Source organism: Cyrtonyx montezumae, unplaced genomic scaffold (genome assembly GCF_038088225.1).
Source record: "Cyrtonyx montezumae isolate F1298 unplaced genomic scaffold, pur_monq_1.0 scaffold_48, whole genome shotgun sequence".
NCBI lineage: Eukaryota > Metazoa > Chordata > Aves > Galliformes > Odontophoridae > Cyrtonyx > Cyrtonyx montezumae.
The window spans coordinates 1,116,219-1,141,468 of record NW_027072054.1 but is presented as its reverse complement, the minus strand read 5'-3'; the positions used below and the strand labels follow the sequence as shown (position 1 = coordinate 1,141,468).

At 48.2% G+C, this 25,250-nt stretch overlaps 6 protein-coding genes across 6 annotated transcripts; 4 read left to right on the top strand and 2 right to left on the bottom strand.

The window, feature by feature from the left end:
- Window positions 1-144: 144 nt before the first annotated feature.
- LOC136055749 (feather keratin 1-like) lies at window positions 145-805 on the top strand. Its single transcript, XM_065747620.1, has one exon. The coding sequence runs from the start codon at window positions 145-147 to the stop codon at window positions 457-459; it is 315 nt and encodes a 104-aa protein (XP_065603692.1). The 3' UTR covers window positions 460-805.
- A 2,212-nt stretch (window positions 806-3,017) lies between these two features.
- On the bottom strand, window positions 3,018-3,633 carry LOC136055746 (feather keratin 1-like). The gene has a single exon (XM_065747617.1). It carries the CDS (start codon window positions 3,590-3,592, stop codon window positions 3,278-3,280), a length of 315 nt encoding a protein of 104 aa, XP_065603689.1. The 5' UTR covers window positions 3,593-3,633; the 3' UTR covers window positions 3,018-3,277.
- Window positions 3,634-7,482: 3,849 nt separating this feature from the next.
- Window positions 7,483-7,906, top strand: LOC136055754 (feather keratin 1-like). The gene has a single exon (XM_065747625.1). It carries the CDS (start codon window positions 7,590-7,592, stop codon window positions 7,902-7,904), a length of 315 nt encoding a protein of 104 aa, XP_065603697.1. The 5' UTR covers window positions 7,483-7,589; the 3' UTR covers window positions 7,905-7,906.
- Window positions 7,907-14,129: 6,223 nt separating this feature from the next.
- Window positions 14,130-14,460, top strand: LOC136055753 (feather keratin 1-like). Its single transcript, XM_065747623.1, has one exon. The coding sequence runs from the start codon at window positions 14,142-14,144 to the stop codon at window positions 14,454-14,456; it is 315 nt and encodes a 104-aa protein (XP_065603695.1). The 5' UTR covers window positions 14,130-14,141; the 3' UTR covers window positions 14,457-14,460.
- Window positions 14,461-19,875: 5,415 nt separating this feature from the next.
- On the bottom strand, window positions 19,876-20,190 carry LOC136055811 (feather keratin 1-like). Its single transcript, XM_065747687.1, has one exon. It carries the CDS (start codon window positions 20,188-20,190, stop codon window positions 19,876-19,878), a length of 315 nt encoding a protein of 104 aa, XP_065603759.1.
- A 3,133-nt stretch (window positions 20,191-23,323) lies between these two features.
- Window positions 23,324-24,068, top strand: LOC136055758 (feather keratin 1-like). Its single transcript, XM_065747629.1, has 2 exons — window positions 23,324-23,343; window positions 23,707-24,068. The coding sequence occupies exon 2, from the start codon at window positions 23,728-23,730 to the stop codon at window positions 24,040-24,042; it is 315 nt and encodes a 104-aa protein (XP_065603701.1). The 5' UTR covers window positions 23,324-23,343; window positions 23,707-23,727; the 3' UTR covers window positions 24,043-24,068.
- The last annotated feature ends 1,182 nt before the right edge of the window (window positions 24,069-25,250 follow it).

The window sequence follows — 25,250 nt, the reverse complement described above, 5'->3', positions numbered from 1 at the left end:
TCTCGGCAAGGCAGAGGGGGAGGCAGGGAACAAGAAGAAGATGGGTGCAAACAGGCTCAGTTTCCCCAACCAACACTGTGCTTCTCTCCCTCCTCTTCCTCTGCATGCCTTTTGCCTCAGCAGTTTCCCCTGCAGTCACAAAACATGTCCTGCTACGACCAGTGCCTGCCGCGCCTGCCGTGCCAGCCCTGCGGCCCCACCCCGCTGGCCAACAGCTGCAATGAGCCCTGTGTCAGGCAGTGCCAGGACTCCCACGTCGCCATCCAGCCCTCTCCCGTGGTGGTGACCCTGCCCGGACCCATCCTCAGCTCCTTCCCGCAGAACACCGCCGTCGGATCCTCCACCTCCGCTGCCGTTGGCAGCATCCTCAGCTCTGAGGGTGTGCCCATCAACTCTGGAGGCTTTGGCTTCTCCGGCTTCGGCAGCCGCTACGGCAGCAGGAGGTGCTTCCCCTGCTAAAGCTGCTGCTGGTGGCCCACGAGAAAGATCCCCAGGGTCCACAAAGTCCCTGTGTGACTCGAGAAAGAGCATTGGAGCCAGCTTGATCGCACTGAAAATGTGATCCATGTCTGCCTTTCCCCTTTTCCATCGATGTTTTTCTTCCTGTGACATTGCTGCTCAGCATCTGCTCGCTGGACTGTCAGTCCCAGAAAGGGACTGCTGGCCCTTCTCCCTCAGTGGCAAGGGCACATGGACAGATGGCAGTGCATCCACCGGCTATATGTGTTGTTGACTGTTATCTGTTCCTTGTGCTTCCTCAATATATGACGTTTCTTTTTCCTTATTAAATTTAACTGCATCCTAATTATTGCCCCTGTGTTATTTTCCTGTGGTCATTCTGGGAAGCGCTTCTGACAGTTTTTCCTAACAATTGGCAAGGCATGTCAGGGGAGAACTTCATGGAAAGGAAGGGTTCGCGCGTTGTGACATGATGAAGATAATCCAAGGAACGTGAAACGGGGAGAAAACCAGAGGCTGCATGGAAGGAACGTATGTTCTTTTTCTCATCAGCGGGTTATATTCAGCCGTGCCTTGGAGTGCAGAGAGTCCATAGTCATAGGATTTGGGAGGACAGATGTTTTCAGGAGAAGACTCTCTCGTTCTCCATCCCTTTCCCCAGCTTTTACTGCTGAGTGTAATACTTAGTGGTCTGGAATATCCCTTGAGTCTCTTCAGGTCAGCTGCCCAGGTGATGCCTCAGCCCCACAGCTCCCCTTCCCCAGCATAGAGGATTTGATTGGAGAGAAATTGGAGAGAGCCTTGATGCTGTGCCTGGACTGCTCTGCAAGAGACAAAACAATGCTATGATATCATTTCCAGAAGCAGAGATGGAGGGGTTGCAAGTGGTCTCTGCAGATGGTTCAGTCCGAGCCTCTTGCTAAAGCAGATTGCCTGCAGTAGGTTGCAGAGGCAAGAGTCCACGAGAGTTCTGAATATGCCCAGAAAAGTCGACTCGACCACCGCTCTGGGCATCCTGTTCTTGTTCTCTGTGTGTCCATGCTGTTCTCTTTTCACCGGGGGTTTCTGAGTGAAGTTGCAGGTGAAGACATTCTCCCCTGCTCTGCTAGAACATCCATTTCCCAGAGCTGGTGCTGCTCAGGCAAGCCCACAAGCAACTTCACATCCTGTAAATGAAGTTCAACGCTTTTTGTTGCTCAGGATTCCACTCGATGTATGTCCTCTTTTGAGTCACTCAGTCTAGAGGGCTCTCAAGCTGCCTATGGGCTGGAAGGTGCAAGGGCCAAAGATAGCTCGTTTTCCTTTCTTCCTACCGGGTGGGGTAATAGTTGTTACCTTCTTACTCAAATCCACGGGAATGTGGTGTTGTTTATCCTTTTATTGTTCCCAGAAGAAAATGGATTTAATGTCAAACGTGGTCTTCAGATGAATTTGGATGATTTTACTCAGTATCTTAAAATCTTCTAGGGATCATTTTTTCTGCGTCCCTTCTCTGGATGTGCTCCACCAGGTCTATGTCTCTCCAGTACTGAGGACTCCACAGCTGGATGCAGTACTCCACTTGAGGCGTCAGCAGCACAGAGTAGAGGGGCAGGATCACCTCCCTCAGCCTGCTGGTCATGCTGCTTTTGATGCAGGTCGGGATACGCTTGGCTTTGTGGTCTGTGAGGGCACATTGCTGGCTCACGTCCAGCTTCCCCTCCACCAGCACCCACAGGTGTTCTATTTTTGTCAGGGCTGCTCTCAATCCTTTCATCCACCAGCTGCTATCGGTAGTGGGGGTTGCCTCGACCCAGGTGTAAGGCGTTGCATTTGGATTTGTTGAACCTCACGAGGATCACATGGGCCCACTGCTCAAGACGTTCAAGGTCTCTCTGGATGGCATCCTGTCGCTCTGGTGTGTTGACCGCACCACACAGCTTGGTGGCATCAGAATACTTGCTGAGGGGGCACTCAACCGTACTGTCAATGTCTTTGACGAAGATATTAAAGAGTATCGACCACAGCATTAACTGCTGCGGGATAGCACTCATCACCTATCTCCATGCAGATGCTGAGACACTGAACACCGCTCTCTGGACTCAATCCTGCAACTCTGGCTCCTCACTCAGAGGCAGCAGTGGCATGGCCATCTCATGCAGGACGTGCACTGCATCCGAGAGGGCACGTCAGGTCAGAGAGGGAGTGAAGCTGGACATGAAGGCCAGGGACACTGTGGGAATGGTGGATACCTGTTTCACTTGGGATTGACAGTACTCTCCTGAGGGAGCCACCTGCACACTGTTCCAGGTTACTCCTGCTGGGGAAAAGGTGAAGGGTCCACAGGTGCCATAAATGCTTGTTGAAGTCTGCAGAGCAGCTGACATCCTGCTGGCACGTGGTGTGCGTGTGCAGAGTAGAGAGCGTGATGCAGAGACACAGACGTAGACGCAGCACAATTTTATTGAGCCAAAAGAGGGGAACAAAGTTGCTCCAAGGGGGGGGGGCCTAGATGCAGAAAAGAAACCGGGGACGGAGACCGCAGTGAGTGGCCACTGTGCACATCCCAGCATCTGACCATCTGCCTGTTTCCGCCCAGGGAGCAGAACTGTCGTGTCTTCCCCTGGCTGGATTACAGGGGTTGACAGACGAGAGTGGTAGAGGAGACAAGCATTGCGTCTGGAGGAAGAGGAGAGAGTTGAGGAGGGGAAAGGCAAATATGGACAGTGCTCTAGGAGAATGAATGCTGGCCCTGTTCTTCTGCAATAGATAGTGGTCCATGTTATCCCCAGACTTCTGGGTCCTAGGAGATAATTCTCGTGGGCCACCAGCAGCAGCTTTAGCAGGGGAAGCACCTCCTGCTGCCGTAGCGGCTGCCGAAGCCGGAGAAGCCAAAGCCTCCAGAGTTGATGGGCACACCCTCAGAGCTGAGGATGCTGCCAACGGCAGCGGAGGTGGAGGATCCGACGGCGGTGTTCTGCGGGAAGGAGCTGAGGATGGGTCCGGGCAGGGTCACTACCACGGGAGAGGGCTGGATGGCGACGTGGGAGTCCTGGCACTGCCTGACACAGGGCTCATTGCAGCTGTTGGCCAGTGGGGTGGGGCCGCAGGGCTGGCACGGCAGGCGCGGCAGGCACTGGTCGTAACAGGACATGTCTTGTGTGTGGAGGGGCACCTGTTGGAAGATGGGGTTGAGAGGAAACAGATGTGAGTGAAGAGCGGCCTGGCATAGAAGCCTGAGAGAGCCAGGGCACAGTGCTGTCTTGGGATATGGAGGCTGTGTGAGGAAAGCCATGGTCTTATACTGCTTCCTCACAACTGAAAAGAAACAATCAAGAGTAGCCAGGCACAGGCACGTCAATGCCTAGCCCGCAGCTGAGGAGACACCTCTGTCATAGTGAGCATCTCTCCATGACACACGTGCTACTCCCTTTCCATCAAATGGGGATAGCTGCTTTCCCAGAATACAACATCATATGAAGGCAGACAAATCCCAGAAGAAAAAGAGGTTGAGAAAGGACTTTGGACTCACCTTGTTACCAGGGAGATGGAGGTAAGAGGAGTGGATGACTGAGTGAAAAGTTGGGCGCGCTTTTATACCCATGCTGGTTTGCCCCAGGCCTGCAGTCACTCTACGCAGGCAGTAATTTTCCAAGAGACTCACCCCAAATGCAAATTGTCCTTGCTAATGGCACAGGTTGGGCTTTTGTTTTCCGTCACCAGTGCCATTTCATTTCCTTGTTTCTGACCTTCATGTATTGACCGTGGAGAAACCTTTCAAGTTCCAGCATGACGCGCGCAGTGAGTTTCCCCTGCAGAAACACATCACTACAGGTAAACGACGCATCCCAATTGCTGGAGGCTTTCTGCGCTACAGGCACAGCAGGTGTGCCTGGGGAAATGTCACGACCTTATCTGTAACCACTTTATGAGCAAGGAAGGCATATTCTCCTTCCAGTGTACCCTCCTTCAATGCATCCGGAGCCTTCTTTGTATGAGGACTGTTCCTGCCCTTCTCCAGCTCTGCCCGTTCCCTGCAAAGGCCGTTGCACACAGCTTATTGTTCTAGGAACACACTCGAGTGTTTCCTTGACTGATGATTCCACTCTCGTGACAGTGTCTTTGTCATCAGCCAACTTGTGCCATTATCGATTGCACATAACGAGAACATTGCCCTCCAGTGCAATTCGCTTATTATGCAAAAAGCCCCATGAAATCACATCTGTCCTCTTGAGCAGACTGCTCTGCAGAGTTTCTGGACAGCGCATTGTGGCCTTTCCTCTCAGGGACGGAGTTTCCGTATGTGAGGAGCATACTTGATTGTGTTGTGCTCTAGCCTTCTGACTACACGCCTGCTGGGGAGGCATTGCACCGAAAGGTTGGCTCGTGGCCAATCCAAACATTGATTCAGAATTGACACGTGTCTGTAGAAACTGTTGAGGGAGCTTGGCTTCTGAAGACGTTCGCTTTGCACCCTTGGACAGCGTCCCAGCTCCATCCGTGTCTGCAGGGCAGGGAAGTGCTTTGTTCATACAGCGAGGATGGCTCGCCTGCTTCATGGCATCGGGGAGATCTTTTGTAACTACGGCCTCCTTGATCACATCCATTCCACAAACACCTTCAGCTATGTAAGAAGTCGAGGTCCCACCGGGCCTTGCTTATTTGAGGGAAGGTCACATGCCTCTCCAACGGAGCGTTTTGATCACCAGGCGGAGCAGGTCTCGTTTAGAACAGTCTTCAACAGTTTCACTATGGCCTTCTTATTGAGGAGAGTGTGAAAAGCCTTTCTGAGCTCCAGCAAGAATGTTCTCTTCGAGTGCACAAAGCTTTCTCTTTCCTTGTAGGCCCTTAACAGCTTGATCAGCAAAAGTCCACGGGACGAGGCCAAGGGATGAGGCCATACTCTTCTCAACAGTGTGTGGCGATAGCACAAGGGGAAATGTCCACAAACTGGTGCACAGGAAGCCCCGCACAAATGTGCATGGGAACTTCTTCCCAGTGCAGTGATGGAGAACTGGAGCAGGCTGTCCAGAGAGGCGATGGAGTCTCCTTCTCTGGAACTGTTCAAGACCCGCCTGGACGCCTATCTGTGCAACCTGGTCTAGGGGGCCTGCTTTGTCGGGGGGGTTTGGACTAGATGATCTCTGGAGGTCTATTCCAGCACACACAGTTCAGTGATCCTGTGATCCTGTGATCAGACCTTGACATCTCCATAATGAATCCACGCTGGCTGCTGCAATGAATACATTCACCCTTCATGAGCTGGGAAATGGTTTTCAGGAGGTGCTGTTCCATCAGCACGGTAGGACTGAGCCATACAGAGCAGTTGTCCCATTGTTCCTCCTTCCTGGTCTTCTTAAATGAGAGTGACATGCATTTTCCCCCAGTCTTTGGGTCACTTTTCCCAGTCACCAACCTTTGTTTACTAAGACTGAACAGCTCCCTCAGTCTTCATAGGCTCAGCTCATCGTGGGATGGATAAGAACAGTGTACTAAAAATCATAATGCAGTCTGTTCCAGGTTTTCTTGACCGAAAAGTGTATCTTGCTAGCTCCATTTTTTCCGACTGCCCTCTGAGCCGTGGGATTCCTGATGACCACTCATGGAGGGCAAGAAATTAACAAAGAAGACAGACAGTACCTCAGCATTTTCAGTGTCCTCATTAACCAAGTCTCCCGTTTACTTGAGGAGAACACTCACACACTTCCTAATTTTCCTTTTCCCGCTGAGATCCTCGCTGAAGGCCTCAGCGTTGCCCTTGATGTCCTTTGCGAGACTGAATTCTATCAGCCTTTGAGCTTTCCTTCTTTCAACCGTGCCTGCATGGACACTATGGCTTTATTCCTCTCAGGTTACTCACCCGAGCTTCCATCCTCTAGGGGCTTCATATTTTTGTTTTTGAGTTTAGCTAACAGCTTTCTTTTCTCCGTTTCAGGCCTCCTGACAACTTTACCTGACAGCCTCCTTGTTGGGATACCTCACTCCTGAGCTTCCAGGAGACCATCCTTGAGTACTCACGAATTTCCTTGGTTTGCTCTTCACTCCAGGGTCATGTCTCACAATATTCTACCACGTAAATTCCTGGAAATTTCGAGGTCTCATCTGCAGAAGTCCAGAGATAGGTGTCTTCTTCCCTGCCTTTAGAACACTGAACGCTACAGTTTCATGGACACTGAAGCCAAGGCTGCCTTTCACATTGGCGTTCAACACAAGCCCATCCTTCTCAGTGTGGATGCTGTCGAGCAGTGCTGCTCTCCTTACAGCTCCCCTGTCATTTGTAGACGGGAACGACCGTCAAATCGTAAAAGGAATCTCCCTATTTGCTAATGCCTGCTGGACTGTCGCTCCATCAGCTACCGTGGTGGCTGGACATCTGGAGCCTGCAGCACAACGGCCAGTAGCTGTCCGATTTGCGTGAGAAGAAGGGAGCAGGGAGAAGCACGTGGCACATTGGTAAGGAAGAGAAGCCTTAGGTGCTTGGCTGCAGATTGTAGAGCTGTCAGGATTTGGTTCTCATCTAACTAAGCGAGTTTCCAAGCATTCCTTGGATCTCTCCCACCAGCACATGAAAGAAGTAACCATGGCAAAATAGACCCGACAGAAATGAGGAAATGAAATGGCAGAGTCAGGGGAATGTAAACCATCAGCTGTGCCACTAGGAAGGCTCATTTGCATTTGAGGTGAGTCTTTTGTAAAATTGCTGCTTGCTAAGAGTGACTGAGTGCTGGCCTGAGGCAGCACACAAGCAGTATAAAAGTGGGTGCATCTCCTCACTCTCTCATCCACTTCCCTGGCCCACATCTCCCTGGGAACGAGGTAAGTCTGAAACCCCAGCATCAGGCCTTCTTCCTCCATGATCTACCCGCAGATGCAGGAGGCTTTATCCTACTCTGAGTCTCAGCGTGGCAGCAAGAACTGGGAGACGGAAGGGGGCAGCGAGTGAGGTGTCTTGGCAGAGGTGTTTCTGGAGCAACAGGCTAGGCTGGGGGCTGCCTGTGCCTGGCTGCTCTCGGCAAGGCAGAGGGGGAGGCAGGGAACAAGAAGAAGATGGGTGCAAACAGGCTCAATTTCCCCAACCAACACTGTGCTTCTCTCCCTCCTCTTCCTTTGCATGCCTTTTGCCTCAGCAGTTTCCCCTGCAGTCACAAAACATGTCCTGCTATGACCAGTGCCTGCCGCGCCTGCCGTGCCAGCCCTGCGGCCCCACCCCGCTGGCCAACAGCTGCAATGAGCCCTGTGTCAGGCAGTGCCAGGACTCCCACGTCGCCATCCAGCCCTCTCCCGTGGTGGTGACCCTGCCCGGACCCATCCTCAGCTCCTTCCCGCAGAACACCGCCGTCGGATCCTCCACCTCCGCTGCCGTTGGCAGCATCCTCAGCTCTGAGGGTGTGCCCATCAACTCTGGAGGCTTTGGCTTCTCCGGCTTCGGCAGCCGCTACGGCAGCAGGAGGTGCTTCCCCTGCTAAAGCTGCTGCTGGTGGCCTTGGAGAGAGATCTTCAAGGCCCACAGAATCTTTGTTGGACTTGAGACAGAGCAATGGATCTGACCTGATCACACCAAAAACGTGGTCCATGTCTGCCTTTCCCCTTTTCTCTCCCTCTTTTACTTCCTGTGACATTGCTGCTAACCATCTGCTCCCATGGACTGTCAGTCCCAGAAAGGGACTGCTGGCCCTTCTCCCTCAGTGGCAAGGGCACATGGACAGATGGCAGTGCATCCACCGGCTATATGTGTTGTTGACTGTTATCTGTTCCTTGTGCTTCCTCAATATATGACGTTTCTTTTTCCTTATTAAATTTAACTGCATCCTAATTATTGCCCCTGTGTTATTTTCCTGTGGTCATTCTGGGAAGCGCTTCTGACAGTTTTTCCTAACAATTGGCAAGGCATGTCAGGGGAGAACTTCATGGAAAGGAAGGGTTCGCGCGTTGTGACATGATGAAGATAATCCAAGGAACGTGAAACGGGGAGAAAACCAGAGGCTGCATGGAAGGAACGTATGTTCTTTTTCTCATCAGCGGGTTATATTCAGCCGTGCCTTGGAGTGCAGAGAGTCCATAGTCATAGGATTTGGGAGGACAGATGTTTTCAGGAGAAGACTCTCTCGTTCTCCATCCCTTTCCCCAGCTTTTACTGCTGAGTGTAATACTTAGTGGTCTGGAATATCCCTTGAGTCTCTTCAGGTCAGCTGCCCAGGTGATGCCTCAGCCCCACAGCTCCCCTTCCCCAGCATAGAGGATTTGATTGGAGAGAAATTGGAGAGAGCCTTGATGCTGTGCCTGGACTGCTCTGCAAGAGACAAAACAATGCTATGATATCATTTCCAGAAGCAGAGATGGAGGGGTTGCAAGTGGTCTCTGCAGATGGTTCAGTCCGAGCCTCTTGCTAAAGCAGATTGCCTGCAGTAGGTTGCAGAGGCAAGAGTCCACGAGAGTTCTGAATATGCCCAGAAAAGTCGACTCGACCACCGCTCTGGGCATCCTGTTCTTGTTCTCTGTGTGTCCATGCTGTTCTCTTTTCACCGGGGGTTTCTGAGTGAAGTTGCAGGTGAAGACATTCTCCCCTGCTCTGCTAGAACATCCATTTCCCAGAGCTGGTGCTGCTCAGGCAAGCCCACAAGCAACTTCACATCCTGTAAATGAAGTTCAACGCTTTTTGTTGCTCAGGATTCCACTCGATGTATGTCCTCTTTTGAGTCACTCAGTCTAGAGGGCTCTCAAGCTGCCTATGGGCTGGAAGGTGCAAGGGCCAAAGATAGCTCGTTTTCCTTTCTTCCTACCGGGTGGGGTAATAGTTGTTACCTTCTTACTCAAATCCACAGGAATGTGGTGCTGTTTATCCTTTTATTGTTCCCAGAAGAAAATGGATTTAATGTCAAACGTGGTCTTCAGAAGAATTTGGATGATTTTACTCAGTATCTTAAAATCTTCTAGGGATCATTTTTTCTGCGTCCCTTCTCTGGATGTGCTCCACCAGGTCTATGTCTCTCCAGTACTGAGGACTCCACATCTGGATGCAGTACTCCACTTGAGGCGTCAGCAGCACAGAGTAGAGGGGCAGGATCACCTCCCTCAGCCTGCTGGTCATGCTGCTTTTGATGCAGGTCGGGATACGCTTGGCTTTGTGGTCTGTGAGGGCACATTGCTGGCTCACGTCCAGCTTCCCCTCCACCAGCACCCACAGGTGTTCTATTTTTGTCAGGGCTGCTCTCAATCCTTTCATCCACCAGCTGCTATCGGTAGTGGGGGTTGCCTCGACCCAGGTGTAAGGCGTTGCATTTGGATTTGTTGAACCTCACGAGGATCACATGGGCCCACTGCTCAAGACGTTCAAGGTCTCTCTGGATGGCATCCTGTCACTCTGGTGTGTTGACCGCACCACACAGCTTGGTGGCATCAGAATACTTGCTGAGGGGGCACTCAACCGTACTGTCAATGTCTTTGACGAAGATATTAAAGAGTATCGACCACAGCATTAACTGACCTCTATTTGACACCACCCGTCACCGATCTGATGTTGTGACATTGACCGCCACTCTCTGCGCTCAATCCTGAAGCCCTTTCTTCTGCTGAACGTTCCATCCATCTAATCCATACTTTTCCAATTTGGAGAGTATTTGTTGTTCTGTTTACTCTGTTCAAAGTCTTGTTGTTGCTCAGGCCTCCACTCAAATTTGTTCTGGTTTTGCGTCTTTTTACACAAATGGCCCTCAAGCTGATTCTGGGCTGGAAGCTGTATTATCCAGGATTGGACAGTGCTGTGGATAACTTGTGTTTCTTAATATCAAGTGGGGGAATATATGTTATCTTCTTCCTCATATCCACTATTGATGTGGCAACATGCATTGTGTATTTTACGCTCCAGGAATGAATTGTTTATCTAAAGCAAACTTTAGAAGAATTTGGATGATCTTTGTTGATTTCTCGAAATCTTCCTCTGTCTGCTGTGTTACCTGCCCTACAGGTAGATGTCATCACTGTATTGCAGGAGATTCCCACCTTTTCCAGTGCAGTGTTGATTAGGCAGTGGCAAGTGGTACGGTTGTTCTTCCACCCTTGGTGCAATCAATACTGCTGTACAGACAGCTGTTAGAATAACCCTGTCACTGTTAGCAGACTGCTGACTTCTCTGCTTTGGTGACCCAATAGCACCAGGATACGCATTTCACTGGTGTTCATTAGAGCCTTCTGCACACTTGTGAGTCTGATGTGCCAGTTTATCAGATCAGCGTAGCCCAACAAAATCGTCTGTCCATTTTCTCTTCCTGGCCGGAGGCAGAGACCCTTTGGTCCTGACTGGTATATCCATCACACTGTTCTTCCAAATGTGAAGCAGAAGTCCCTTCAATAGAGGGGAAACTATGTGGGAAACTGAAACTCTGGCATTACTAATGAGGTACAGAAACGAGAATATGAGAATATGAGTGATGAAGCTCTGGAACAGGCAATTCAGAGAGGCTGTGGAGTCTCCTTTTCTGGATACATTCAACACCCATCTGGATGTCTACCTCTATGTCCTGCTGCAGGGAACTTATTTAAATGGAGCAATTGGTCTCTATGTTCTCTAGAGGTGCCTTCCAACCTCTCCAATTCTGTGGTTCTGAGATTCTGTGAAAATCCTCATGTGGAAGCAAGCCAAGGTCACAGCTTATGTCTTTCAACCATTCCATTAGTGTTTAAGGATTTCACACTTGTTTGGGGTGAGGCTCAAAACCATGCAGAGAGATAACAGTGGCATGTATCTGTCCATATCCTCCCATAAACCTTGCCATTCTCCTCCACACTGCCTTGAGGATGATTCTAAGGTAGTGCTCATAACTAATTGTTTAACCTAAGATAAACAGAGCAATGGCTTTTGGAGAACAAACAATAGCCGAATGCTGGTTGTCCAAGGAAGTTCACAACACTCTAAAGCAGTTGCAATTGGCCCAGAGGGAAAGGAGGGGGATAGACCACTTCTTATATCTTCAACCAATCGACTGCCAGAGAAAAATAGCAAGACTGTGTTTGTTAATGTACTCCAAGAAACTTCAAACTTTCTGAATCTCAGAGATAATCTTGATGTAGGGTATAAATTCCAGATTAGGTACTGGTCATAGCAGGACATGTCTTGTGTCTGCAGGGCCACCTGTGGGGAGTGAAGATTGTGCAAAGGAAGATGAGTGTGAGAGTCAGCCTGCTATCCCAACACTGGAGAGCCATTGCATAGTGTTTTTTGGGGGTTTGGAGTCTGTGTAAGTTAGCTCTTGTTCTTCTTCCCTATCACACCCTTTACTCTGCCAAGTGACCAGGCATAGGGAATTCCATACCTAGCCCGTAGCACAGCTCATACAAGACCCAGTATCTCTTCATTTCACACCTGCTGCTCTCTTCCCAATCCCAGTTTGTGCTGCCATCGCAAGACTCAACATAAAATTGAAGGCGGTTCCTCATGCAGAGCAATCCTGAAGGAGTAAGGGCTCCAAGCTCACCTTGTTTCCAGGAAGATGGAGGCAAGAGATGTGGATGAAAGAGAGGGGAGCAGGCCCACTTTTATACTACTCTAGCACTGACCCTGGCCCACAGAAACTGTATGCAGGCTGTAATATTTCAAGCGACTCAACTCAAATGCAAATCATCCTTCCTAACTGAACACATTATGGTTTTGTTTTCTTCTACTCTGTTATTTCATTTCCTCATTTCTGACATGTTTATTTTGTCAGTGTAACTTCTTTCAAGTGTTCACGTGAAAAACTCAAGGAATGGTTGCCACCTCCCTTTTGTAGGAAGTGGCCCATTTCCTCACAGCCCTACAGTCTTCAGCCAAGCATCTATGGCTTCTCTTCCCCATGCCTACTCCTTCCCTCTCACTCTAACCTGACAGTCTCAATCCATTGTGCAGCAAGTCACTCTGATACCTGTTGGAAGTATAGCTTAGTAGGGTATAAGGAATCTTGGGGATTCCTTTTATGTTTCTTGCGAGCTTCCTTCTCCATATGATAAGCTGGGGGGAAGAGGAGCCTATGAAAGCTAATTAGTTCTTAGAGTTCACCTCCTCCAAACTCAGCAGCAAGGCATACCAACAAGGAAGTAATCAGGTAAAAGTAGCAAGAGACCTACATGGGGTGATGAGAAGCTCTTGGCCAAAATCAAACACAAAATTACGAAGCCTCTGGAGGATGGAAGCATGGACAGGTAGCCTGAGAGGAATGCAGCCACAATGTCCATGTAGTCAGGGATCAAGTAAAGAAAGCTGAAGACCTGATAGAATTCAATCTCATGAAGGACATCAAGGGCAACAAAAAGCATGTCTACAATGGAACACATGGAGTGGTCATGATCAAGAAGGCCTTAAGTACACTAAAATCTCCTAGACCTCATCAAGGAGGCAATGCATCCCTTCTGCATAAACAAATCACATCTCTGCCCTGCAGACATGGGGGAGCTGGAACATACTCCAAAAGTACAAGTGAATACATTTAGAAGCCAAGCAGTTTCCCCTGACACATGGGAATTCTGAGTCTAACTTAGGATTGGCCATGAGCCAGCCCTTTGGTGTGAAGCTACCCCAGATGCGAGTGATGTTTGCAGGCCTGAACATCACTCAAACGGGAAGTTCCATCACTGTGAGGAGGAAGTACCAGGTGGTATACAGAAAAACAGCACAGCCATCTACTGTAGAAGAGAGACCAGATTTTATGGGACTTTTAGGGTAATCAAGGGTTTCAGGAAACAAATGTTTTCCTTTCACCAAACAGCTGATGGCATGAGATAGCTGATGATCCCAGAGACTCCCATGAGAGTGGATGATGGCAAAGAAAACACGTGTCTTACGAGAAAAGTATGCTGTGTTCAAGGACATTTGTAAGCAGCAGAACCGTCCATGTGACTTTGCAGGGAATGAGCAGGCAGGAAGAGAGAAGGACAAAATGAGATAACACACAAAGAAGTCTCTGGGTGTCTTGGAGGGGGCTACATTGGCAGGAGAATATGCCTTCCTTGCTGATGAAGTGGTTACAGATAAGGTCGTGACATTTCCCCAGACACACCTGCTGTGCCTGTAGCACAGACACCCTCCAGCACATGGGATGCATCTTTTACCTGTAGTGACGTGTTTCTGCAAGGAAATTCTTTGTATCTTTAATTCTGGAACTTGAAAGGGGACAATTTGTGAAGGTCAGGAACAAGGAAATGAAATAGCAAGGTTGACAGGAACCAAAAGCTCAACCTGTGCCATTAGCAAGGACAATTTGCATTTGGGGTGAGTCTCTTGGAAAATTACTGCCTGCATAGAGTGACTGAAGGCCTGGGGCAGTGCAGGAGTGGTATAAAAGCAGACCCAGCTCTTCAGTCTGTCATTCACTAGACTTGCCTCCACTTCCCTGGGATCAAGGTAAGTATGAAACTCTTTCACAAACTCCTCTGCCTCTGTGATTTCCCTTCACATATGTGCATTTTACTTAGGGCTCTGTGAAAACATTTAGCCCTGTGAGACTGAAGGGGGCAGCAAGTGTGGCATCAAGAAGTGCTGTATCTTCTGTGAGGTGTGTCCTGAAGTATTCACCAGGCAATGAACAGGCCACTCTTAGCTGGAATATGGGTGCAAAATGAGAGAACAAGCACATTGCCCTGCCTTTTACATGCTGGGAAGGCAGACTTCTCCTCACTCTCCTCTTCCTTTGCACAATCTTTGCTTCCGACAGGTGCCTCTGCAGACACAAGACATGTCCTGCTACGACCAGTGCCTGCCACGCCTGCCATGCCAGCCCTGTGGCCCCACCCCGCTGGCCAACAGCTGCAATGAGCCCTGTGTCAGGCAGTGCCAGGACTCCCACGTCGCCATCCAGCCCTCTCCCGTGGTGGTGACCCTGCCCGGACCCATCCTCAGCTCCTTCCCGCAGAACACCGCCGTCGGATCCTCCACCTCCGCTGCCGTTGGCAGCATCCTCAGCTCTGAGGGTGTGCCCATCAACTCTGGAGGCTTTGGCTTCTCCGGCTTCGGCAGCCGCTACGGCAGCAGGAGGTGCTTCCCCTGCTAAAGCTGCTGCTGGTGGCCTTGGAGAGAGATCTTCAAGGCCCACAGAATCTTTGTTGGACTTGAGACAGAGCAATGGATCTGACCTGATCACACCAAAAACGTGGTCCATGTCTGCCTTTCCCCTTTTCTCTCCCTCTTTTACTTCCTGTGACATTGCTGCTAACCATCTGCTCCCATGGACTGTCAGTCCCTCAAAGCCAGTGTAGGGAGGACCTGCTGGTCCTTCTTTCACTGTGGAATGGGCAGATGGACAGATGGAGACATGTCCTCTCTGGTCATGCTTTACAGGCTTTCATCTTTTCCTGGTCACTGCATGAGGACCTCCCCTTGGAGCAATTTCCGTTCGCTCTTTTGCCTCATTAAAGTTTTACTGTATTGCAATCTGTGCCTCTGTTTTATCCATTCCCCTGTAAAGCCTGTGACATGATTGGTCTTTGGAGAGAGATGTTTCTCCATGGTCGTTCTGTGAAGTGGTTCTGCCTGTTGTTCTGAACAATGGGCAAGACGTCTCAGGGGTGTTTACTTGAGCCACTGTTGAACCACTGCTTTTTTTGTCATCCTTTTCACTGACATGGAGAGTGGGGTTGGCTGAACCTCTAGGAGGTTAATTAAGGCTGTATAAAGGAATCCAGTGTTGTTCAGAGACTATAGTTTGTTTTGTTTTTCTTAATATTTCTTGCTTTCTGATACTCTCAGCAGGAGTAAGGAAGATGGAGAGCACAGCAGAACTTGCTCCACATGCTCTTTTATCTAACAGAATCCATAACAGGGTACAGAGTTCCAAATTCAGTCATATGAGAAGTGAATAGAGTGAGAATCTTCTAGGACTTGAGCTCCTTGGTGTAGTCCTGCTCTTATATTCCAGGATACTTTATGTGTCTCTGTTGTCATACCATATGACAGGGAGTCACATTTTTATTGGGGTTTTCACATAATATCTTTCTATTGGTTCTGCTTTAGGGCCACTGCTGTAGAGAATATGAAAGTTGTATGTGAAGTGAAGTCTGGGAGGCATCAAGCCAGCTGCCAAGTGGGTACTGGCTGAACCAACATGATTTTGTCCAGCTGTGTCCTGTGGCTCTCCAGCAGCTCCTCTGTCTTAGTTGCAAGTCTCTCTGCAGCCTTTGCACATCTTGGAGAGCTTCTGATTGGCCTTATGAACCAGCACAATGTCCCTGGCATGTACATAAGTGCCCTCCAGAGTCCTTCTCACTCCCCACCCACGTATTGGGAAGTTAATGGGAAGAAGAATAAGAACTCACACGTTGATATAAATACACTGTAATAGAAGAAGGAAAATCTAAATGGGAAAGAGGAAGGAATGCAGAAACAGTCACTTTGCAGATCCTAACTGAAGACTCATTTAAAATTTTATAACCATTATTGGTCAGGAATCTACCCAAAGCTGGGTAATACTGAGAGGCAGGGGGTGTGGAAGAACTTGGGAGAAATGGATGGTCACGGTGTCATGGAGCTTCACTCCCAAACACCTACAGAACACTGGAAGTTTAGGCAGTCATTTAAGAGACGAATATTGTAGCTCCAGCAGATCTAAGAAGCCAATAATTGTTTGGGGTCTGGCTTATGTCCACTGAGTGCTGTTCAATACTATTCAAGGGAGAGTGTCTCCAAACCTTCAGTGGAGGCTCAGAGAGAGAAACTCTATTAGTGTTAGTTGCCTCTATAGAAGGAAGAAAGTTGCAGTGAAGATCATCTTACTTAGAATGGGAAGAGGTAGCAAAGAAAGAGGAAGAAATAGAGGAAGACAGAAAAGAGCAGAGCAATTGAGAAAACCATCAAAATAAAAAATGGCAAAAAACACCAACTGAGACATTTAAAGTAAGTCAGAGATAATCAATATGAACTGAAGTCAAAGGCAGCAAGGTGGTATGCCACAACTGACATTGCTAATGCATCCTTTTCTATCCCTTTGGCAGAAGAGTGCAAGGCACAGTTTGCTTTTACTTGGAGGAATGTTCAGTATTCCTGGAATTCTTTGCCCCTAGGGTGGAAATACAGCCCAGCCATCTACCATGGACTAAAAGACTGCACTGAAACAGGGTGAAGCTCATGAACACCTGCAATACACTGATGACATTATCATTTGGGGCAATACAGAAGAGGAAGTATTTGAGAATGGGGAAAAAAGTCCAAATCCTTCTGCAAGATGGTTTCACTGTTAAGAGAAGTCAAGGGACCTGGCCAGGAAATCCAGTTTGTAGGAGAAAAATGGCAAAATGGTCACGGTCACATCCTGATGGATATGATCAACAAAATCACTGCTACATTCCTGCCAGCTAGTAAGAAAGAAATATAATCTTTTCTAAGTGATGTGGGTTACTGGAGAATGCATGTCCCAGATTACAGTTTCTTTGTAAGCCTTCTCCATCAATTGACAAGAAAGATAAAATTTGTATGTGAGCCTGAACAACAACAAGCTTTGGAACAAACTAAACAGGAGCTAGCCCATGCAGTAGTCCTGGGATCAGTCCAGACAGAACATGATGTAATAAACTTGTTCTATACTGCAGCCAAGGAGAAGGGCCCAACCTGGAGCCTATAGCAAAGGACAATAATGGAGACCAAAGGTTGACCCATTGGGTTTGGGAGTCAAGGATACAGAGAATCTGAAGAGTGTTATTCTCCAACTGAAAAGGGGATATTAGCAGCTCATGAAGGGTTCATGCTGCTTCATTAGTGATTGGTACTGAAGTGAAGCTCCTTTTAACACCTCAACTACCAATACTAAATTGGATGTCTGAAGAGAAGGTCCCCTCCACATACCACGCTGCCAATGATACTTGGAATAAGTGGACTGTGTTGATTACACAACAGGCCCAGATTGGAATCCCCAGTCATCCAGGAATTTTTTATTTGACTGTGGACTGACCTGAATAAAAATTTTGAAACATCACCAGGGGAGGAGGCAACAAATGCCAAAGAGGCCTCACCACATATTGAACTACCAATGAAGAGAAAGAGAAATAGCCTTGTTCACTGATGTGCCCTACATTACCATGGGGAATTATTGGAGATGGAAGGATTGTGTGTGAAGTCCTATGTAGCATATTACAGAGGCCACCAAAGGAGAAAGAGAATTGAGACAATTTGCAGAGGTGAAGGCTATTCAGCTGAGCTTAGATATTGCTGAACAAGACAAGTTGACAATGAATCACAGAATCATAAAATCATCAAGGTTGGAAAAGACTTCCAAGATTATCCAGTCCAGCCATCTACCTAACCAGTATTTCCCCACTAAACCATGTTCCTTAGTACATCTGTTTCTTGAACAACTCCAGGGACAGTGACTCCACCACCTTCCTGAGAAGCCTGTTCTGGTGCCTAAATACACTTTCAGAGAAGAAATTTTTTTCTAACATCCAACCAGAATCTCCTTTGGCACAATTTGAGGCTATTCCCTCTAGTCCAATCTCTAGTTATGTGGGAGAAGAGGCCATTCCCCTGTCACCACAGCCTTTTTTAAGGTAGTTGTAGAGAGCAATAAGGCCTCCCTTGAGACTCTTCTCCAGACTAAACAATCCCAGTTCCCTAAGCCACTCCTCACAAGACTTGCGCTCCAGTGAAAATAAATCAACTAGTAGCACAGAGACAAATCCATTTGAGCTGCTGAATTCTGAAAACACATTGCTACCCAGTCAGAGAATATGGCCATCAAGGCGCATCATGTAGATACTCATGTAGTCAGGAGCTGGGACACTGAAGAACGTAAAAACAACCAGCATATAGACAGGGCCTCTAGAACTTATGTGACACAAATAGATTTGTAGCAGCAACACAGTGGTGAGTTATTTAAAGCTTGGTGGGCCCATGGCACCTCAGATCATCAAAGAGATGTAACATATAAATGGGCGTGAGATCAAGGGGTGGACTTAACCATGGGTGATGCCATTGTGCAAGTTATTAATGAATTTGGAACATGCTGCAATTAAGCAGTCTAAGTGCATGAAATTTCTCTACTAAGAGAAGTGATGGAAAAACTATAAATATGGAGATTTCCCTGTCTATAGCAGGAGGATTGGAATTAAATGATCTTAAAGGTCTCTTCCAACCAAATCATTCTATGATTCCACAATCATATTCGCACTCATGCATCAGCTTCTAGAAAAGTTGAAAGATGCAATGATTGTTAAAAATCCTGCTGAAAGCAATGTGTGTTGGAGTATTCAAGCACTGTGATAAACATCTAGCAGAAGCTACTGGGTTAATCAATACTGGAGATGTGTAAATCAAGACAGTCCTGCCCAATCCAGACTCATTTACTGTGGAAGGGGATAAAGTTTGTGTAGTACATATGAAGAATGACCTAGGGAAAACTGATTGGATTATCCCAGCTTCAGGCAAGGACTACAGTTGCCAGAGAGCTCTGGTGATTCCTGTATGGCTTCTAGGAAGGAAGGAAGCAATTTAATGACAGTTTTATTCCAGATATACTGCCAAATCACTGCTAGATTTATTATCCTTAATCCTTTCTTCTGTTACATTATCTCACATTTCATTGTGATATCTAGTAAATTAGTTCCTCTTTATCTCAACTGAAATTGTTTTTCTCACACCTTTGCTGACATCGTGAGGGGGTGGGGAGGAAGGAGGGCCAAGATTGCAACTGTTCTACTGAAGACCTTCAAACTGTGACGCTGTTCCTGGGCCTCCTGCAGCTCTGGATCCTCACTCAGGGCTAAAAGAGGTCACCCTCTGCAGAATGTGCACTGATGCTGAGAGGGCATGTGAGGACAGAGAAGAAGTGAAAGTGGGCCTGAAAGTCAAAAACACTGCAGGACTGGTGGACACCAAAAACATGTGGGAGCAACAGTCTGCCAAAGGAATCAACTGCATGCTGATCAAGGTTATGCATGATGTGGAAAAGGTGATGGGTTATCATGTGTGGCACACACCTACTGAATTATCCAGAGCAGCATGTGTCCTCCTGACACATGTAGTGTTTTCAGTGAAGTATGATGCAGAGGTACAGACTGAGATGCACCACAATTTTATTGAGTCAAAAGAGGGAATCCAAGTTTCTCACAGGGGACGATATACTACCAGATAGTAGCAGGGTTAGAGTCTGCACTGAATGGCCACAGTGGACATTCCCCCAGTTGCCCATTTGCCATATGTCAGAGGGCGAAGGGCCATCATATCCTCCATCTGCTGGTCGTGTGGGTTTGACAGACCAGAGGAGCAGAAGTGACGAGCAAGAATTCAGAGGAAAAAGGAGAATTTTGAATAGTGGACAGGCAGACACAGGCAGTGCATTCAGAGAGTCTGTGTGGCCCTGTCTTTTATTGAGAGATGTTGGCATTGCTTGGACCCTCCAAAAGCAAGATCCCAGTGCTCCATCTCAGGTCCACTGCAAACTTCTGTGTCCTAAGAGATTTTTCCCTGAGCCACTGGCAGCAGCTTTAACAGGGAAAGCACCTTCTGCCACAGATGCGGCTGCCAGAGCCAGAGAGGCCAAAGCCTCCAGAGTTGATGGGCACACCCTCAGAGCTGAGGATGCTGCCAACAGCAGCAGAGGTGGAGGATCCCACGGCGGTGTTCTGCGGGAAGGAGCTGAGGATGGGTCCGGGCAGGGTCACCACTACGGGAGAGGGCTGGATGAAGACATGGGAGTCCTGGCACTGCCTGACACAGGGCTCATTGCAGCTGTTGGCCAGTGGGGTAGGGGCGCAGGGCTGGCACGGCAGGCGCGGCAGGCACTGGTCATAGCAGGACATGTTTTGTGTCTGGAGGAGTACCTGTTGGGACAGAGGGCTGTGTAAAGGAAGGGGAGAGTGAAAAGCAACCTTCCTTCCCAGTGTGCATTTTCCTAGGCACATGCTGTCTGGAGATACGGAGTCTGCGTAAGGCATCCCGTTGTGTTCTCCTTCTGTTCGACCTTGCCAAGAATGACCAGGCACAGTCACAGTGTTGCCTTGCCTTTTGGTCGGGAGGCACCTCACGCAAAACCTAGAATCTCTTGATGCCATACCTGCTGCCCCTTCCTTCCTTCAGGCCTAGCTGCCTTCCCAAGACCCAACAAAGGTCAAAGTGATGAAAGAGCTTCAGACTCACCTCGTTTTCGGGGCGATGGAGGCAAGAAGAGTGTGTAAGAGAAAGAGAGAGAAGGGCTCAGTTTTATACTTCCAGGGCACTGCCCCAGGCCAATAGTCTTTCCACGTGAGCAGTAATTTTCCTAGAGACTCACATCAGATGCCAATTATGCTTCTCAGTGTTCCACATTGTTGTCTTGTTCCCCTCAAATCATCCATTTAATTTCCTCATTTCTAAAATGCTGATTCTTCCAGGCTGACTTTGTTCAAAACTTGGTATGAGAGACCTAAGGATTATGCCATTCCAATAGCACTGATATTAACAGAAGTGGAAGAAGAAAAAGCTGTTGGCCAAACTGAAACATAGAAATATGGAGCCTCTGGAGGATGAAAGCATGGAAAGTTGGTGACTGGAGAAGTGCCTCAAAACTGTGGGAAAGTGCATGTCAGTCTTTTTTAAGAAGACCAAGAAGGAGTAAGCAGCAAACAACCAGATAAGAAACTTCAGTTTGTTCTCTTGATAGGTGATGGAACAGTGGATGCTGCAAAATGTGGATCCTCAAAACCATTTCCATGCTCACTAAGGATGAAAATATATCTAGAGTATCACAGAATCACAGAAATGTATGGATGGGAATGGACCTTCAGAGATTGTTGAGTTCAATCCATCTGCCAAATCCAGGTCCCTACAGCAGGTTGCACATCAAGTCACATCTTGAATATTGCTGGAGAAGGAGATGCCACAACCTGTCTGGGTAGCCTGTTCCAGAGCTTTGTTACCTGCACTGTGAAGGACTTAATTTGCATATTATTATGGAGCTTGCTATGCTCCAGATTATGGCCATTGCCCCTTGTCCAGGTCCACACAGGCCAATGAAAAGAATTTGTCCATGTCCCTTTGTCTCCCACAATTAGGATATTTATAAATGTTATTAAGATCTCCTCTCAGTCTTCTTCCATCAAGATTGAAAAGAACCAGGACACGCAGCCTTTCTGCATATGCTTTAGGCCCTTCATCATCTTTGTGACCCTCTGCACAGGGCTCTTTCCAGGAGATCCCTGTCTTTTTCGTACTGGAGAGCCAAGAACAGGACACAATTGTCCAGGTGCTGCCTAACCAGGGGAGAGGGGAGGGGGAGACATGCTGGCCAGGCTCCTTCTAATGCATGTTAGGATCTCATTGGCCTTCTTGTCCACCAGGACACCCAGGACCTTCTCTCCAGGGCTCCTGTCCAGCAGCTCATCCCCCAAATTCTACGGAGTCATGCAATTATTCCTTTGAATGTGTAAGACTGTAAACTTGCTTTTATTAAACCTCATCTTGTTTCTCATAGGCCAGTTCTCCAGCCTGACCAGGTCCTGCTGAAAGGCAGCACAGCCTTATTTCACGTAATTGGTAATGGTATATGCCAACCCGTGGTCAAGGTCATGGATGGAGATACTGAACAAGTAGTCAGCATGGATTCACTATGGAGAAATTGAGGCCTGATCAAACCAAATTGCATCTACAATGAATCAACGAGCTTGAAGGATGTGGTCTGTATTTATTCTTGCTGGAGATCAAAAAGAACTCGTTGTCCTCAAAGAGGTAGTCATAGTGAAGTTGTTGAAGAATGGTCAGAATGAGTCTACCTCAGTCTGAAGAAAAATCAGCTCAGTTACGTGACAGGCAATACCCCAAAAATGAGCAAGAATGATTGAGCCCATGAACTGTCATGTGGCTGGGAATGGTTGTGGATTGGAAATGATCAAGAAGGCCCTAGGTTCACAATTTTCTCCCAGACTCAACCAAAGTGGCAATGCATCTTTGCTGTGTGAACACAAAACTTCTCTGCCCAGCTAATATAGAGGGAGCTGATTTGTGGTTCAAAAGTACTAGATAATATCTCAATTCCATGGCAAGTTTCCTGCAGAGACTATCTCTGTGCATAGCAATTTGCGATCTACTTTTGGTTGGTCGATGAGAAACCCCTTTGGTGTGAGGCCTCCCCAGCTGTGCGTGCTGTCTGCAGACCTAAGCATTTATCACATGAGTTAATTCCATCCCTGAGATGAGGAGGATCCAGGCACTGTAAAGAAAACCAGCACATCCATCAAATCAAGAAGAGGGACCATATTAAATGGGGCTGTTTAGGTAATAATTGGGTTCAGGAAGGCAATACTCTCCATCCACAAAACAACAGATGGCATGAGATGGAGAATGTCCTTGGAGAATATTACTAGAGTGGACAATGCCAAATATACATGAAAGTGTCTTTCCAGAAAAATAAGCTGTTGGCAAAGACATTTGCAAGCATCACAGCAATGCACCTGGATTTGCTGGGAATGAGCAGAGGCTTGCAGAGTAGACTGAGAAAAAGACGTTGACGGAGAAGGACAGAAGGAGTCCGCTGGCAAGGAAAGTCCAGGATATTCAGGAGTGGAGTCCCTTGACAGAAGGATATGCCTGACTTGCTGCTAAGGTGGTTACAAATTAGGTCATGACATTTCTCAGAACACACGTGCACTGCCTGCAGCACAGATTACATCTTCTGCCAATATTTATGTGTTTCTGCAAGGAAACTCCTTGTGCTTTTCATTCTGGAAGTTGAAAGGTGTCTCCATGGACAAATTGGTAAGGTCAGAAACAAGGAAATGAAACAACAGGTTTGACGGAAACCAAAACCTCAACCTGCAAAATTAGAAAGGATAATTTGCATTTGAGGTGAGTCTCTTTGAAAATTACTGCCTGCATAGGGTGACAGTGGCCCTGGGGCAGTGCAGAAGCAGTATAAATGTGGGCCCGTCTCCTCTCTCTCAGTCATCTATTCCTCTTGGCTTCATCCCTCTGGGAACAAGGTGAGTCTCAAGCCTTTTTGTCACCCTCTCCTTCTCTAGGATTTCTGTGCACATATATGTGCCTCACTGCAAGGTTGGATGATGGGGAAGCAGGTATCCCTGAGGGAGGGAAGAGTGGCAGCCAGAGTGGCATGATGCTGGACCTTACCTGATGTGTCTCCATAGCTATGGTTTAGGCAAGTACCTAGTTGTGCCATGGTGATCTTGGCAAGAGTATTAGGTTTGAAGGGAGGGAGAAGACCATGGGCATCCTGACACATCCAACATACCCTTTGTCTGCACTGTGCATTGGGTATCTCATGCTGAGATGGCATTTTGCTTCTCCCTGACTCCTGAGCTTTGCCAGACCCTCTGTCCCAGCAGGTGCCCCTGCAGACACAAGACATGTCCTGCTACGACCAGTGCCTGCCGCGCCTGCCGTGCCAGCCCTGTGGCCCCACCCCGCTGGCCAACAGCTGCAATGAGCCCTGTGTCAGGCAGTGCCAGGACTCCCACGTCTTCATCCAGCCCTCTCCCGTGGTGGTGACCCTGCCCGGACCCATCCTCAGCTCCTTCCCGCAGAACACCGCCGTCGGATCCTCCACCTCTGCTGCCGTTGGCAGCATCCTCAGCTCTGAGGGTGTGCCCATCAACTCTGGAGGCTTTGGCTTCTCTGGCTTCGGCAGCCGCTACGGCAGCAGGAGGTGCTTCCCCTGCTAAAGCTGCTGGCAGTGGCTCAGGGAATGACCTCCAGAATCCATGAAGTTTGAATCAGATCTGATAGAGGGCAATGAGGCCATCCTCATCTCTCAGGATATTTGGTCCATGACTTCTTTTCCTCTCTTCCATCATTTTGTTTTTCCGTTGTCCTTGCTGCTCACCATCTGCTCCCCTGAACTCTGAGTCCCTCCAAATCAGTCTAGAGAGGACAAACTGACCCTATGCCATCTGTGGGAAGGGCAAATCGACAGCTGGATGCATGACTGCTTCTGATAGCAGGGCCTGTTCTCGTTTCCAAATTTTCACTCATTAAAGATCTAATGCATTCTAATCTGTACCTCTGTGTTCTCCTTTCCCTTGAAAAGGCTGTCCAATGCAGGGTTGGGAGAGTTGATTCTAAGTGTTGGTTCTGGAAAAGAGTACTTATGATTCTTTTGAACATTTGAATAGAGGCTTCTACTATGTGTGCTTGGTGTGGAATCACTTTGCCGTTTGGTTTCTAAACAGTTTGACTTACATACACACCTCAAGAATCTTTGAACAGAGTAAACAGGATGTTGGTTTTGCGCAGTTGCTCTTGGGCCTTTTTGTGCAGCAGCAGCCCTGCCAAATGAGTTCCTAGCACAACTGAGTAGAACGGCCTCTCCTGGAGCCTCTGGCAGAAAGCCCAGGAGAAAATAGAAGAGCATTGACTGACAGATTATAGGAACAGGCTGCCCAGAGATGTGGTGAAGTCTCCTTTTCTGGAGATATTCTCAACTCTCTTGGACTCTTTCCTCAGCAGCTTTCTCTAGGGAACCCTCATTATCAGGGGACTTGGTGACCTCCAGATGACCTATCAGATGACCTCCAGAGGTCCCTTCCAACCCCTCCAAATCTGTGATTCAGAGGTTGACACCATACCACTGTTTTGTCTTTTGCTGAGCAGTGCAGGTACAGCGTCTACGTCATAGGTGTGAAGAACGATACACACCGATCATTGCCAACAGTAAAGAATTTATTGAGCAAGCAATAAACAAGGGAAACAGCGCTGGGCGGCCAGGACTCTCCGCTCCACCAGAGGCGTGCAACAGGGGCCTCCTGATCCCTCTTTTTATTGTCTCTTATCTCTACATTCATGTTTTATCTTTCTCTTCCTGGACTGCGCTGGCTGTTATGTGGGGGTCGTTCTCTGCCACCTGGTGATCAAGATGAAAAGCGCCGTAGTC

Excerpts from the sequence above, each read along its gene's own strand:
- LOC136055749 (XM_065747620.1), top strand. The coding sequence starts at position 145 with ATGTCCTGCTACGACCAGTGCCTGCCGCGCCTGCCGTGCCAGCCCTGC.
- LOC136055746 (XM_065747617.1), bottom strand. The coding sequence starts at position 3,592 with ATGTCCTGTTACGACCAGTGCCTGCCGCGCCTGCCGTGCCAGCCCTGC.
- LOC136055754 (XM_065747625.1), top strand. The coding sequence starts at position 7,590 with ATGTCCTGCTATGACCAGTGCCTGCCGCGCCTGCCGTGCCAGCCCTGC.
- LOC136055753 (XM_065747623.1), top strand. The coding sequence starts at position 14,142 with ATGTCCTGCTACGACCAGTGCCTGCCACGCCTGCCATGCCAGCCCTGT.
- LOC136055811 (XM_065747687.1), bottom strand. The coding sequence starts at position 20,190 with ATGTCCTGCTATGACCAGTGCCTGCCGCGCCTGCCGTGCCAGCCCTGC.
- LOC136055758 (XM_065747629.1), top strand. The coding sequence starts at position 23,728 with ATGTCCTGCTACGACCAGTGCCTGCCGCGCCTGCCGTGCCAGCCCTGT.